General features: G+C 40.2%; 1 protein-coding gene across 1 annotated transcript in view; it reads left to right on the top strand.

Moving 5' to 3' along the window:
* Nucleotides 1–15790, top strand: part of SVEP1 (sushi, von Willebrand factor type A, EGF and pentraxin domain containing 1) — a 192694-nt gene that overhangs the window by 113527 nt on the left and 63377 nt on the right. Inside the window, exons 22-32 of the mRNA XM_021691133.1 lie at nucleotides 326–439; nucleotides 1677–1790; nucleotides 2613–2814; nucleotides 5911–6068; nucleotides 6894–7095; nucleotides 8920–9095; nucleotides 11907–12031; nucleotides 13001–13124; nucleotides 13873–14043; nucleotides 15003–15176; nucleotides 15619–15738. Coding sequence (XP_021546808.1) covers nucleotides 326–439; nucleotides 1677–1790; nucleotides 2613–2814; nucleotides 5911–6068; nucleotides 6894–7095; nucleotides 8920–9095; nucleotides 11907–12031; nucleotides 13001–13124; nucleotides 13873–14043; nucleotides 15003–15176; nucleotides 15619–15738 — 1680 coding nt within the window. The remainder of the gene's footprint in view (nucleotides 1–325; nucleotides 440–1676; nucleotides 1791–2612; nucleotides 2815–5910; nucleotides 6069–6893; nucleotides 7096–8919; nucleotides 9096–11906; nucleotides 12032–13000; nucleotides 13125–13872; nucleotides 14044–15002; nucleotides 15177–15618; nucleotides 15739–15790) is intronic.

Raw genomic sequence — 15790 nt, 5'->3', positions numbered from 1 at the left:
CACAGAGCCTGACACGGGGCTCGATCTCATGACCCTGAGATAATGACCTGAGCCCAAACCAAGAGTTGAGTCCAAACCAAGAGTCGGATGCTTAACTGATTGCACCACCCAGGTGCCCCAAGATATCTTGAATCTCTAGAAAGAGGCAGTACTTTCACTAAATACTTAACTAGATGATAGCACTTAAGGAATTTTTGCCCTTTCCTTCACCACCACCAGTCCCTATAAATTCAGATTATTGAGATAATTACCTTTAAATGATCATGGTTCTGTTTCTCTTGATCCCACTCTTTGATTGTCCTTCAGTATTTCATTTGCATTTCAGGCTTAAAGTGTGAAACAGACATTGATGAATGCAGCTCACTGCCATGCCTCAACAGTGGAATTTGTAAAGACCTAATTGGGGAATTCATTTGTGAATGCCCGCCTGGTTACGCAGGTAAGAAGAAAGTTTCTTGTTTTTACAATATAAACCTTGGAATGATTAAAATTTCATTGCTGGAAATCAAAACCACAGTGAAATACCACCTCACACCTGTTCAAATGGCTGTTATCGAAAGACAAGAGATAACAGTGTTGGTGGGGATGTGGAGAAACGGAAACCCTTGTGCACTGTTGGTGGGAATGTAAGTTGGTGCAACCGCTATGGAAAACAGTATGGAAGCTCCTCAAGAAATTAAAAATAGAACTACTGCATGATCCATTGATTCCACTACTGGGTATCTATCCAAAGGAAATGAAATCATTATCTGGAAGGTTTGTTGATTGTAGCATTGTTCACAATAGCCAAGATACAGAAACAAGCTTAAGTGTACCTCAAGGGATGAATGGATAAAGAAAATGTGATTGAGTTATATGTAATGGAATATTACTCAGTCATAAAAAGAAGGAAATCCTGCCATTTGCAACAACATGAGATAAAAATTGAGGGCATATGCTAAGTGAGATAAGTCAGACAGAGAAAGACATACTGTATGATCTCACTTTTATGTGGAATCTAAAAAAAGCAAGCTCATAGAAATGGATAGTAGAGGGGCGCCTGTGTGGCCCAGTCGGTTAAGTGTCTGCCTTTGGCTCAGGGCATGATCTCGGGGTCCTGGGATCGAACCCCATGTCGGGCTCAGCAGATAGCTGCTTCTCCCTCTCTCTGACCCTCCTCCCCGCTTGTGCTCTCTCTCTCTCTCTGTCTCAAATAAAAAAAAAATTTTTTTTAAAAAGAAAGAAATGGGTAGTAGAATGGTAGTTGTCAGGGGCTGGGGGTGGGTTACTGGGGATGTTTTTTAAGGGTATAAACCTGCAACTAGTAGATAAATAAGTCATATTTAAGAACTGAAGGAATAAATTCAACAAAGGGGTGAACAACTAGAAAATAATATAAAATTTTTATAATAGATCACACTTATCATCCTAACTAGAAAAAAAAAAAGCTAGCTATTCATAGTTATCATTTTCCATTGTATGTTGAAAATGTCAGTTTTCTTGCTAGAAAATTTTTGCAATAAATAGAATGGAAGAAAACATTTTATTTCAGTTTATTTGGCAAAGTTTTTCACAAACATATTAGCCACAATTTCTGATTGTTCTGCTGTTACACCTGAACAGCTTACTTGAAAACTATTCGTCTAAAATAACTTTCAGGTCTTCTCCAAGCTAAAATATTCTGTGATTCTTTGCAGGGAAACTATGTGAAGAAAATATAAATGAGTGTTACTCTAGTCCTTGTTTAAATAAAGGAACCTGCATTGATGGTCTGGCTAGCTATCGCTGCACCTGTATGAAAGGATACACAGGTGAGCCCATTCTTCCTGCGTTGGCATATTATCCTGCAAAGCACCACAAATTACTACATTTTTAAACATTATATTATGTTAATGTTCATTTCCTGATTTTGTAACCATGCTGTGATTATCCAAGAGGAAGTCCTTATTTTTTGAGGAAATTCACACTGAAGTATTTTGGGGTCAAAGGGCATCAGGGGTACAGTTACTCACAAACAGCTTAGAAAAAAGTGTGTGTATGTGTGTGTGAGAGAGAGCGAGAGAGGGAGACAGAGAAAGAGACATAGAGAAGACAAGAGCTTGTATGCTAAGATAAACATTCAAGAAGGAACTGGAAATAAATCACGTAAGATCATATTGCAAATAGATGCTAAACAATATGATATATATATCATATATATAAATCATATATATAAATTATATATATATAATTTATAAAGAGAGAGTTCCCCCAAAAAATGACCAGTGAAGGAAAAAGGCAAGGTTAAAGAAACAGGAAAAAAGCAAGGTCAAAGAAACAGGAAAATTTTGAACTAAATTTGCTAGTTTTATTTTTTAACATAGTCTCAATTAGATGTCTGTTACGAATGTTAGTTTCAGAAAGACCTAAGATCAAAAGAGCAGATTATCCAAAACACAATCCTAAAATGACTTACAAAAGCCAAAGCTCATTCAAGAGTAGATATCTCAAACCAGTGTGAGAGGCCAGTAGTTCCGCAGCTTCCATTCCGATGCTTTAGGAGCGACATCCTCCAAGAAGTCAACACTTCGATCCTAGTTTCCCAGGGGGGTTAGTTAACATTTGGGCTCTTTCTCACCCTGCTTCATCCCCAGGCCTGCACTGTGAAACAGAAGTCAATGAATGCCAGTCAAGCCCATGCTTAAATAATGCAGTCTGTGAAGATCAAGTTGGGGGATTCTTGTGCAAATGCCCTCCTGGATTTTTGGGTACCCGATGTGAAAAAAATGTGGATGAGTGTCTCAGTCAACCATGCAGAAATGGAGCTACCTGTAAAGATGGTGCCAATAGCTTCAGGTAAAACCCTAAGCCTGGTTCTTTGCACTGGTTTTCTTTTCTCAACCATTAGTCCTTCTGCAGCCTTTATGGAATATTACTTCAAGTCCCAAGTCAGCCACTCCCTAATTCTAGCCCAAGGATAGACGGCAGTAGACTTTCCCCACCACCTGAGGTTCTGATTCACTAAGTCTGGGGTAGAGTCTGTAGTTTTTAAATAGGCAGCCTGTATGTTTTAAGTTCCCTAATGATTCTAATGCACAGCCAGATTTGGAAACCACCGTTGTGTACTTGGGAAGTCATAAAAGATGAAAGGAAACAGAGTAACACAGAAACAAATACCGAAGCACTAGACAAAACTCATTGTCAAGTGTCTTGTATTTTAGCCAGAGTTTTTGCACTAGCTAACGTCAAAAGGAATTGTGCCATCAACCTGTCACAGAGCCAGTCTACATTCTATGTCTGTGGTTTTCAAACATTTTTCTTTTATTTTAGTAACCCTTGGTTCTTAAGAAATCTAATATGAATGGAAACAAGTAAAATAATAAAACCTAACCTTTTATGGTTGAAAACAGTAGTATTTGTAGAGGAGACATACTTCGTCTTTCTGAGGCAGCTCTTGGGGTGCCAGGAGAGCACAGTTTGACAACTGACACTCATCCTTTTCCCCTTGAAGGGTCTGTGGCTTCTGCAGTACAAAAGATGGACCGGTCTTGCTTGCAAAATCTTAGGGAACTTTATTGTCCTCAACATGCCACTGTCTCTGGAAGTTTATAAAAGTTAAAAGGAAGGGGGAAAAGAGTACCCCAGTTGCAACATTTCCCAGTCCTCTTGTGGTTCAGCCCCCTTCAATACTGTCCCCCCAACAAATAGCCAGGGCATGATCCAGAAGAAATAGGCAACCCATTCTGCCGGTGAGACTTTCACTCTTGATGTAGAAAGGAAGTCTTAGCAGTGTAGCTTCATCTTTTCATAGGCTTTTTACATCTTCTGACCTAACCAGAAGCAATGAGACATTTCCAGATAACAAGAGTTCTAAATTCTCCCCAGAGTCAAAAACAATTGATGAATACCAAATTTGTCTAAATCCTAACTAGAGGAAAGATGAAGGTAAACTCTCCTAATTCAAAGGGAATGTTGGTTGTCCCCAAAGTGAACCTATTTCATAGACAAGGATATTGGATTGCTAGAATATCAAACATGGGCAGATAAAGATGAGTGAAATTCTAGCCAAAATAGATTTATCATCAAATGCAGAGAACTCAGTAAGGACCTCCCCCTGTCAATTCCAATGTAAACCTACTAATGACAATGTTAATTATCATGTATTAGACAGGTCCTTTTTTAATTACAAAATATTTCAGACATACAAAAAATTACCAAGAACAATAAAAGTCACACACTCATCATGGTAATTATCAAACATTAGCATTTTGCCATATTTGATTCATATCTCTTGTTTTAAAAAAATACCTTTTAAAGATAGTTTTGGAATTCCTCCAGTACGCACGCACGCACGCACGCACACACATGCCTCTTCTTCCTCAGTAGTAACCACTGTTCTGAAGTCGGTGTCTGTCTTTCTCATTCAGACTTCATATGTTACTACATAAACAATGCATAGTATAGTTTCCCATGTTACATAATTGGTATTATACTATATACATCCTTTTGCAATTTGGGTTTTGTTTTCACTCAACATTATGTGCTGTCAAGGTTGATACATTTGGCTCTAGTTTATTTATTTTAACTGCTGATTAGTATTCCAGTAAATGATTATACCATGGTTTATTTTCCTATTCTCTTCATAAACATGTAGAATAATGCTGTTATAAATGTTCATTACATGTGTCCTTTTGCACCATGCAATAGTTTCCTAGAGCACGTAAGTCAAAATGGATATACAGGCTCTGGGAATGCAGACCATCAACTTTGCCAAATTGTAGTTCTACTCACTATGTGAGATTTCCCAGTTTACAACACCCTTGTCAGCATTTGACATTATCAGATATATTTTCCATTCCGATAGGTTTAAATGGTCCGTTGCATACCACAGAGACTATACCACATACTGATTAAGAACAAGGCACTAGATTGGGTTTAAAATCTTACTCCATGGGGCGCCTGGGTGGCTCAGTCGTTAAGCGTCTGCCTTCGGCTCAGGTCATGATCCCAGGGTCCTGGGATCGAGCCCCGTGTCGGGCTCCCTGCTCTGCGGGAAGCCTGTTTCTCCCTCTCCCATTCCCCCTGCTTGTGTTCCCTCTCTCGCTGTGTCTCTCTCTGTCAAATAAATAAATAAAATCTTTAAAAAAAAAAATCTTACTCCATCACTTAGTAACAAGGAGACTTGGGCAGATTAACCTCTCTGAGCCACAGTTCACTCATCTGTAAAATGGGAATGATAACAATGTCACCTCATTGTTATAAAGACTGGTTTAATATATATAAAGCCTTTGGAACAGCATGTGAACTTTTTATATTTTTTCCTAGCACTTCTATGGGGAGAGAAACTCCCGGTGTGTAAATAATAATTTGCCTGGACCAGAACCACTTCCTACTCTATTTTTGCTATTACAACACTTCAGATATATATTGTCTTAAACGGGTTTAATTAAATGAACTAAAAAAAAAAAGGTAACTAACAGTTAAGGTACTTTTTTGATGTGGAAAATATGTTTCATCATTTCAGAGTTGTTTACTCAATTTATCTAAATTAAAAACAAAGCAAAACCCCAGTTCACCCATTTCTCCCATCCCACCCGGACCCTGGCAACCACCAGTCTGTTCTCTGCATCTGTGACCTTTCAGTTTTCAAAGTCTGTTGACACAATGTTGTCATAAATGGGAGACTTCCTCTAATGCATTTCTTTTTTTTTTTTTTAAGATTTTATTTATTTATTTGAGACAGAGAGAATGAGAGACAGAGAGCATGAGAGGGAGGAGGGTCAGAGGGAGAAGCAGACTCCCCGCCGAGCAGAGAGCCCGATGTGGGACTCGATCCCGGGACTCCAGGATCATGACCTGAGCCGAAGGCAGTCGCTTAACCAACTGAGCCACCCAGGCGCCCCTTCTAATGCATTTCTAACATTAATAATAATAACATTTTGTTTCTTTCAGGTGCCAGTGTGCAGCAGGCTTCACGGGGCCACACTGTGAATTAGATATCAATGAATGTCAGTCTAACCCATGTAGAAATCAGGCCACCTGCGTGGATGAATTAAACTCATACAGTTGTAAATGTCAGCCGGGATTTTCAGGCAGCAGGTGTGAAACAGGTATATATGAGCTCAGTGTTATTAATAACAATACTAAAAATAATGAGATCATAACAATGTCAATTTTTACCTGTTCCGAGCACTGTCTACATACCAAAAATGATGCTAAGCATTTTATACTTATTTAATTTTGACAGCCATCCAGCAAACTAGGTACTATTATCCCCAATAGCAAAGGTGAGGAAAATGAAGCTCAGAGGGGAAACAGAGAAAATTGAATTTAGTAGAACTCTTCACCTTCTACATGTGTAGAAAGGACACTTGATTTAGGAGTTCAGAGTCCACAGACATGTCTGAGACTCAGCTAAGCTGCTTTCTCAGGGTGCTGGAGTCTTTTAGCTGTGGGACTTTTGTTTTCTTAAGTGGGGTATGCAGGATTGGGGCAGAGCTGAATTGCTCATGAAATAGGGAAGAACGAGGGCCCTGAGTAGAGGTGGAATGTGGCCCTTGCAGTTGCCCCCCTTTTCTCTTGTAGCCTCAATTCCCCTGCTTTACGGAGTCATCCCATCACCATACAGACATGCGTTACTGTCCCCTGTCTTTATTAACTTCCCAATTCTCTCTCCTTCCAGCTAGTCCCTGTTTCTCTGCTTCCTTACACTACTAAGTGCTTTCCCTATCTTAGTTACTGATTCTTTTACTTAAAAGAATGTATTATATATTTTGTAAATAATATATATTTAATGTGGAAACTGCTTCTCACATCATCATATTGACTGAAATGGGCTTCCTTGACAATAGTACTGCAAATCCACTGCTTACCTTAGACAATTGAAAAATGCCTCCCAAGTGCCGCAGTCGACACACCTTTCTTATTTGTTGCAGACCAGTCTTCAGGTTTTAACCTGGATTTTGAAGTTTCGGGTATCTATGGTTACGTCATGCTAGATGGTGTGCTTCCATCTCTCTGGGCTGTAAGCTGCACATTCTGGATGAAATCCAATGACACCAATAATTATGGAACACCAATCTCCTATGCACTTGAGAATGGCAGTGACAATACCTTCCTCCTGACCGATTATAATGGGTAAGCAGAAATGTCAAGAAAGCCATACTCTAGATCTTATCCTGGGACCAAGTTAGAACTGACACTGGTGTTGGGGGATAGAGGAGCAAGGGAGTCAGGTGCTCCAGCAGGATAGCAATGACAATGGTCAAACAGAGCATCTGGACACGTTCTGTAAGAGAGCAAAGTTTCAATGATAGCGCCTTATGCACGGATTATGTTTTGCTCTTTGCTAAGTGTTACTTCATTTGATCTTCTCAGTGGCCTGAGGAACTGGTTTTCTAGGTCACAAAACAAAGTTTCAGAGAGACTAGATGATTTGCCCCAAATCTCACACCCTGGAAGTGATAGAGCTAAGTCTCAGACTGACTCTTAAGACTGACGCTCTTTCTTTTATATATCAAAGCCTGCAGGGGTTCAAGGATTTCAGTGACATTATTGACCCATGGGAGACACATACATTAAATAGGAATCCATCTACAGACTCAGGTGTACAAGATGATGTTTATTTCTCTTTGGATCAATTAATTCAACTGCAGGGCCGCATCTCTCTGGGCTGTCAGAAAGACCAACCTTGGTTGTTTCCCTCCTTCTTTCCCTACTAAGTGCTTTTCCTATCTTAGATTCTCACAGATTGTCGGAAGCCCACAGAGTCTTGCTAAAGAGCCACAGACTTGGCTAGGACTTCCATCACTGGTCCTCTGTCCACAGTGCTTATCACTGGGCTATGAACTGCCTCAGCCCCTGTGGGTCCTTCAGAATCACAGCTCTTTGCCATGTGGAATCACAACCTTCAATCTAGACAGATTCTGTGGTGGCCTTTTCATCTAAGATCTACCCAAATTTCTGTCCCATTGCTACTGAGCAGGGTGCAGGCCCCACTGAGCCCTCTTGCCTCTCCTCAGTCCATGGGACTATCGCTATTCTGGTAGAACTCTCCCCAACCTCAAACCCTATTCTTCTTACTGGAAACTTTCAAAAACAAAATCCAAGAAATTTACACAAACCTCCCCTGAGGCAAAATATATATAAAGAGAGAACCTGTTATCCACTTGAATAGGGAAGGAAAATGGGAAAACACAAAGGGGAAGCAATTAGTATTATAAAAATACCATTTTTTCCCATAAATATCTATGAATAAGGACTAAGAAGATATGGAGAGAGGTATTCAATGAATTCTTCCTTATCAATTTTCCCTAATTTTTTTCTTTTACTCCAATTGCTTTTGAAGATATTTCACTTTAAACTGCTTAATATCTTTGATATTCCCCAAAGTGACATGGTCGTTCAAAACCTCTTGTTGTTGGTCATCTTTGTTTAGTTCCAATTAGGCTTGCCTTTGGATCAACATACTTTGTCTGCCATATGACTGCTTTGGCAACCCAGAGAGAGAACTCACTTTCTGTGAGACCTCTGAAGTTAGTTCCTGGTCTTAGGAAAACATCCATTCCAAAAGAAGGAAACCAGTCTGATGTTTGTACAACTCTCATTCCTTCCATTCTTGATTCACTCCCTCCGGAATAGACAGTTGGTAAATTATCTCAACTTGGATCAACTTCTCTCGTTATCCTAAGACTATTTCCTATCCCTTCGTGTCTAAGAAATATAAACTAATTTTCAGTGAACTACAATAAAGTGTAATTTATAAATCAACTCTCCCTCTATGAAATGTGACCAATGGAGAAAAAGAAGTAATGGCTGTCCTCGAAGTGCTTTACATACAAAAAAAAAAAAAAAAGAAAGAAAGAAAAGAAAAAGAAGGAAAAGAAGAAAAATAGTAACGTGCCCCATAGATGAGATTATGATGTATGACTGATGACTCTGTTACCTGGAATGTTTTCACAGTTGGGTTCTTTATGTGAATGGCAAGGAAAAGATAACAGACTGTCCCTCCGTGAATGATGACCATTGGCATCACATTGCAATCACTTGGAGGAGTTCTGATGGAGCCTGGAAGGTCTATATCGATGGGAAACTATCTGACGGTGGTGTGGGCCTCTCTGTTGGTTCACCCATACCTGGTATGTCTTAGCTAAAGGAATACCATTCCCTTAGATGCCAGATGTGGTGGCGCTTAGATGAACGTCAAGTTTGCTAGCTTTTTTGTCCTTGGTTCTACACAAAGGTCAACAGTTATCTCTCCCATTTTCTACTCCCTGATTACCCAGACTGTGAATTATTACAAGCTTTTCCTAGGTGAGCTGTGTGACACTCTGTGTAAGAAATGCATTTGGGGACTTATAGTAAGACTAGCAAGATGCAGGCTGAGCTAACCATGGAAGGTCACTAAACTGTCTTCCAAGGAGGAGAGGAATTACTGGTATGTTTTGGTTGCTTGTTTTGTTTTGTGATTGTTTACATAGGACACAAGTATATCCAGTGTATAAGCTGGAGCACTGCTAATCCTCTGTCTTTTATGAAGAGGAAAGTTAGAGGTTCCCTGTAGTAAATAAGGAAACATTAAAAGTGTTTCAACAGGAAGTGACATTATCAGATGAAGTGGGGCGGTGGTTCCTTTTTGTGTTTAAGTATTCTTGTTTTCAACTATCTCTTCTCTGGATAGTGGGACTGCAAGTGGCTTTTATTTTCTTCTTTATTCTTTTCCTGTATTTCATAATGAACATGTATTTCCTTTATGGTTAAAAAAAAAAGCATTTCTCTATATTAAAAAAGAAAAACCTGATAGAAGAGTGAAAATAGGTTACAGGGATAGGAAAATAAAGCACAGAGACTGTAATAGTAGCCACCCAAGGAGATGGTTGTCTGACCACAGCAGTAAGAATGAATTGGAGTCCATAAATATTGCGGAGCTCCAATTGACAGAGCTTAGTGAATGGCTGGCTTCAGTTTGGGTGACTAGGTCCATTGAAGAGTCTGTTATCTGAGAGAGGAATTCTAGGAACAAGGACAATTATCAGAGCAGAGATTAGGAGTGAAGGAAGAATTTCTATTTGATTTTAGATATATTGGGTTTGAATTCTAATCACAGGACTACATGCAACTAAAAACATAGGTTGATACCACTTTATATCAAATTGACAGAGTTGTTTTTAGTGGTAGGATGTGATTGGCAAGGATTCGGCGCAGCAGACACTTTATAGAGTGCTGGTATGAAAACTGATGCAACCTTTCTGGGAAGCAATTTAGGAACTTTCATCAAGAACCTTAGAGAAACCCTTGGTATGCAACCAACAATTCAACTACCAGGAATCAGACTAAAGGAAATAATCAGTGATCTGAATAAATACTCATGTATCAATATATTTATCTCAGTGATACTTCAGTACCAAACTTGGAAACAACTCCAATATCCAATAAGAAATGGTAGTTTAATTAACTAATTAAGCAAAGTATGGATTATTGTGCATTCATATATAAAATAGCTATTAAAACTCATGAAATGAGAGCATGTCCAAGAAGAAAAAGCCAGATTCAAACATCATATATAGTATGATCCTGAGTTGTGTGTTTTAAAATCTCTCTCACACACACATACGCATATACTAAAAAAATAATAAAAATAAAACCTCGGAGGAAATACACAAAACTGTTAAATGATTTTTTTTTTTCTGGATAAGAGGAATTCCTTATGCTTTATTTTTTCAAATTTTCTCCCATACATGTATTAATTTTTAATGATTAATAAGAAAAGGACGTAGTTTTGGGAAATCATGAAAAGGGGTTCTACATATATCAATTGGTAGGTGAGTGAGATCAGATGGGGAGATTGTTGAAGGAAGAAGAGAGGAGCCCAGGGGTGGAAGCCTAGGTGCCTCAGCATCTTAAGAGGTAGGCAGAGAAGAGAGGCAAAATGAGCACAAAGGTTCAAGAAGAACCAGGAAAGGATGACTTCATGAAAAGAAGGTGGAATCAGCCCAGCCCCTGGCAGGGAACAGGTGGTATCCCCAAGGAGGAGAACTAAAGAGAGTTTAAGGAAGGGACGATTTGCAAAGGTGTGGGCAAGATTAAGAGAACCAAAATATGAAAGTAAAACACACTCATGACTAGCAACAATAGAATGGCACAAGAGATGGGCCCAAAATGACAAGGAGTGGGAGTTATTGCCAGAATGTAGGCAAACCTAAACCTTGCTGGGAGGAAGGTATCCAGGAAATTAAGCTTCTCTTTCATCCCACTTCCTTATCTTGGGTTGATCCTTCCATTAGCCAGGTATAAACAGAAGCCAGAGGAACAAGGCAACCAGGTGGTGTCAGCCTTTGAGGGCGCAAAGCAGAGTTGAGAAGGGTGGCAGGTGTCTCTGGAGGGGCAAACACAGACCATCCAGTACATCCAGGAAGGACAGTTTAATAGAATGAAATAGCCCAGTAGGAACCAACGAGAAAGAGAAATCACCAGAGGTGAATATGAGTTTCCATTGAATTTGGCAGTGAGGTAGCCACTGGCAAATTTAGAGGTCACCTTGGAATTGGTGATAGAAATTTAAGCATTTCAGGGTTACGAAGAAGAAAATGAAGAGCAGCTACTGGTAGTCTGTCATGGAGGGTAACTTCCTGGAATAAAGGAGGCAAAATAGAACTTACCTGTTTTGTTGACATAAAATACACATGCACATATATATATGTGTAGTTTTTATAGTTAAATGTTTGTAAATCTGGTATAATATTCTAAACCCTCTCTGACTATTTTTTAAGTTGCTCTAGATAAAATATTGACTTTGTCCTTGTAGGTAAAACATACAGTAAATGTAGGTAATTTGGTTTTTCAACAATTTTCCCTGATACCTTTATATTGTCAGTGCTTTCATTAAGTTAGCATGTTTGGAATAACAGACATGAAGTCAATTTTCCTCCTTATTTCTCTCCTCTCTTTAGGTGGTGGTGCCTTAGTTGTTGGGCAAGAACAAGACCAAAAAGGAGAGGGATTCAACCCAGCTGAGTCTTTTGTGGGTTCCATAAGCCAGCTGAACCTCTGGGACTATGTCCTGTCTCCACAGCAGGTCAATTCCATTTTCAGTGTATGACAGTAATGAGATACAAAGGTACAAACCTAGTGAAAATGTGAACAGACTAATGATCCCATATCTTACTGCAGCCTCTGGGTTTTCAGACTTGACCACCGATATCATTTGATGCTATGGTCGTGGACGAAGCTAAGCAGAGGTTATCTGCAGTCACTTTCAATTAATCCCCTTTTCAGTTTCTTGGTGATGTTTTTAAATTTCATTAGACACGATTATTTTAGGAGACCTTGTAATTTCCAAGCTGGAGAGAATCAGAGAGTATACTGGTTCACATCCCTCTGACTAAAGATGCAGAAATTGAGGGCTGGCCATAAGGCAATGCTTAGAGAGTAACAGGAGCCAGTGGTTAAAGCCAGTCTGGAGTCTGACAGCCTGGGTTCAAATCCCTGTTTGGACCACAGCCTTGTAGTGCTGATTTTGAACATGTTACTCCATCTCCCGAAGCTTCGGTTTTCTTATCTGTGAAGGATGAACAGATAGCATAGTAGAGTTTCGGCATGATCACACACAGCACGGCAGGTATCATCATGGTCTTGTTTGCCACAAAGCGAGGGCTTCTAAAAGTCTACCCTTATTATTATAGTGGCAGAACTTGCCCAGGCCTCAGTTTACCCACCTCTAGATCAGAAGCAGCACACAGGAGAATGAGATGTGGGGAACCTCTATAACACCTTAATAAACTGCAGAGCTTTTTTCTCAGTCAGAATTTCAGACTATCTGGCAACTGGCATATTTGGGAGAGGGGAGGATGGGGATGGAGGAGAGAGAGGGAGGGAAGAGACTTCTCTGTTACCCCTGAAATCATACTGTACAAAAGCCTCCCTCCTTTCACCACCTTCCCCCTCAGATCTGTGAATGTTTTCAAGAGGACTCAATGAGGGTATAATAACTCTGTCATATTGAATCAAATAAGGTTTATCTAAAGACGTGTGTTTAAACTTCCAGGTGAAATCACTGGCTACCTCATGCCCAGAGGAACTCAAAAAAGGAAATGTGTTAGCCTGGCCTGATTTCCTGTCTGGAATTGTGGGAAAAGTGAAGATCAATTACAAGAGCATATTCTGTTCTGGTTAGAATGTTCTTCTTCTGTAAACTGCCATCTCTTGACTACTCCCGAGATTTTCCTGCAAAAGGAGACCGTTCAGATTTCACTGTTGGTCAAGTAGTGTGTGCCTGTCTGTCTGTTGTTTAGCTAGCAATTCACCTTTACTCTACCTTTATCCAAAGGATTTATTTTTTTAATACTTAAATACATGCTGTATTGGAGAGTACAAAATTCATTGTGGAGAAAACTTAGACAGTGGTAAAACAAGATTAGGAAAATAGGATGAGAGGAAGGATATGGTTAATTTTTCAAATGCCACCAAAGCCCTCTCTCTCCTATGTGAGATGGGGTACTCACAACAGGGTACTTCCTAGCAGCCGTTAGCACAGGGAGAAAAGCAATGGACATGACAGTCTGCACACCAAATAATCAAACTCTGATCATAAAATTCAATGTATTTGAAGAAGTTTCTAAAGATGTCCTAGAATTCATGGGTTTTGATAACTTATAAGTACATTTCATTAATATTTCTAAAATACCACTTTTTCCTTAAAATATTCAGCTGACTTCTGCAGCAAGAGGAAAAGTGGTGGCCTCAAATAGTCTTTTTCTAGTCATTTTGCTTGCCAGGGATCTGGTCACATGTCACCTTGTTTTGGTAGCAGTAGAAAGGCTCTCAGATGCTGGCGCAACATGTGATTTGAGACTCTTGACCTGGCGATGTTGCCATGAGGGTGCTGACAAGCTCTGTGCCTGTGTTCTTTTCCCGCAGATTGCCCACCTTTAGAAGGATCGGTACCTCATCTGCGAACTGCGTCAGCCGACTTAAAGCCAGGCTCCAAAATCAGTGTGTTCTGTGATCCAGGCTTCCAGATGGTTGGGAACCCTGTGCAGTACTGTCTGAATCAAGGACAATGGACACAACCACTCCCCCACTGCGAACGTGAGCTGCCACTGTGGAAGGCATTTCAGTAGCTCCTGACAGATGTTGGAGCATAGGGACATTTTTCAGGAATGCTAGATAAAAACTAAATACACCACAATAGTAAACACAGTAACTATTCACTGAATAGTTCCCTCTCTATGAGGGGGATGGGCGATGAAGAGACTAGCCCTGTGGTTGCACCCCAGGTGCAACAGGGAACCGGATGGGAAGGGAAGACAGAGCTGGGAGCTGGAGCCCCAAGAGAGATGGGTTATGGCTGGGTAGGAAACAGGAAAAGATCTCTTGAGTTGGATGCATCAAGTCATTTATTTATTCAGCGATTTTAAACCACCTACTATGTGCTAGACAGCAATCTATGTTCTAGTGATGCAACAGTTGGAAGAAAGTCTCTTTTATGGAGTTTACACCAGAATAGGAGAGACAGGAAATGACAAGTAAATATTGTTTATTTATGGTAAATAAGAACAAGGGCCAGAAGTAAGAGCTTTGGAGAAAAATAAAGCAAAGTAAGGAAATCCAAAGTGAGGGGCTGGGTGGAAGCAGACTGCTTTATTAGTTAGGGCGATCAGCAAAGTTTCTCCGTGGCATCCATTCTCACCGACATATATATTTCTCTGTGGCTTGTTTCTCTACTCCCACTACATAGTAGGCTCCACAAGGCAGGAGTCTCTCTCTTTGGTTCATTACTGTAACTTCAGCACCTACGGCAGTGTCTAGCAGGACCTTCATAAATATTTTTTTTTAATTAATGACTTGCATGCCTGCTCTGAGCCAGACCGTCTGCTGGATGCCGAGGGCACAGGTCTGGCTGCAGCCGGCTGCCACCCCTCGAGGGCTCTGGATCTGTGTTTATGCGCAATGGGAAAGTCCCGCTTAACCGCTAGCTTAATATAAACAACATGTGCTTGGAGCGTTTCGCTCCTCATGTGGTTGTGCTCTTCCTGGCCACATTACAGGCATTAGCTGTGGGGTGCCACCCCCTCTGGAGAATGGCTTTTACTCAGCTGAGGACTTCCATGCTGGCAGCACGGTGACCTATCAGTGCAACAATGGCTACTACCTGTTGGGCGATTCAAGGATGTTCTGTACAGATAACGGGAGCTGGAATGGCATCGCACCATCATGCCTTGGTGAGATCAATCTCGGCAGCACCGCCTGGGTTTATGCTAGCTCCCTGGGAGACAATCTTCCCAAATTCCTGAGGCTTTCTTGTGACATTCCTTTGTTAACTTCATCTCATCCCAGTAAGCTCCGGGCAAGCCACAGTGACAAAGCAGCTGTCCCTAGAGGTGCCAGAAATAGTTGGAATTGTTACCAGGCTCAGTATTAAGACTATTTTCATCTATCTCTGTTCTTCTACTTACCACCTATCACGTGGGGGAATAATAGCTTTTATTGTGTATCTGCAATGTGATCATGACTACTATATTTACTACAGTATATTTTCACTATATCGAAATATCTATGGTGTTATACATTAAGTGATATGTAATGATTTAAAAGTAAAAACAAGTATTTGATACATAAGAAAAATCAATCAACTTCACTACCTGTAAGCTATCTTCATTTTAGACGTTGATGAATGCGCGGTTGGGTCAGATTGTAGTGAGTATGCCTCCTGCCTGAATACAAATGGATCCTACATTTGCTCATGTATCCCACCCCACACAGGAGATGGTAAAAACTGTGCAGGTAACTAGTACATGTGTAATTGGGAAGTTTATTAATTCTTTTATTTATATAT

Source organism: Neomonachus schauinslandi, chromosome 13 (assembly GCF_002201575.2).
Source record: "Neomonachus schauinslandi chromosome 13, ASM220157v2, whole genome shotgun sequence".
NCBI lineage: Eukaryota > Metazoa > Chordata > Mammalia > Carnivora > Phocidae > Neomonachus > Neomonachus schauinslandi.
Note: the sequence above shows the minus strand (reverse complement) of the source record. Positions and strands in the feature narration are given on the sequence as shown.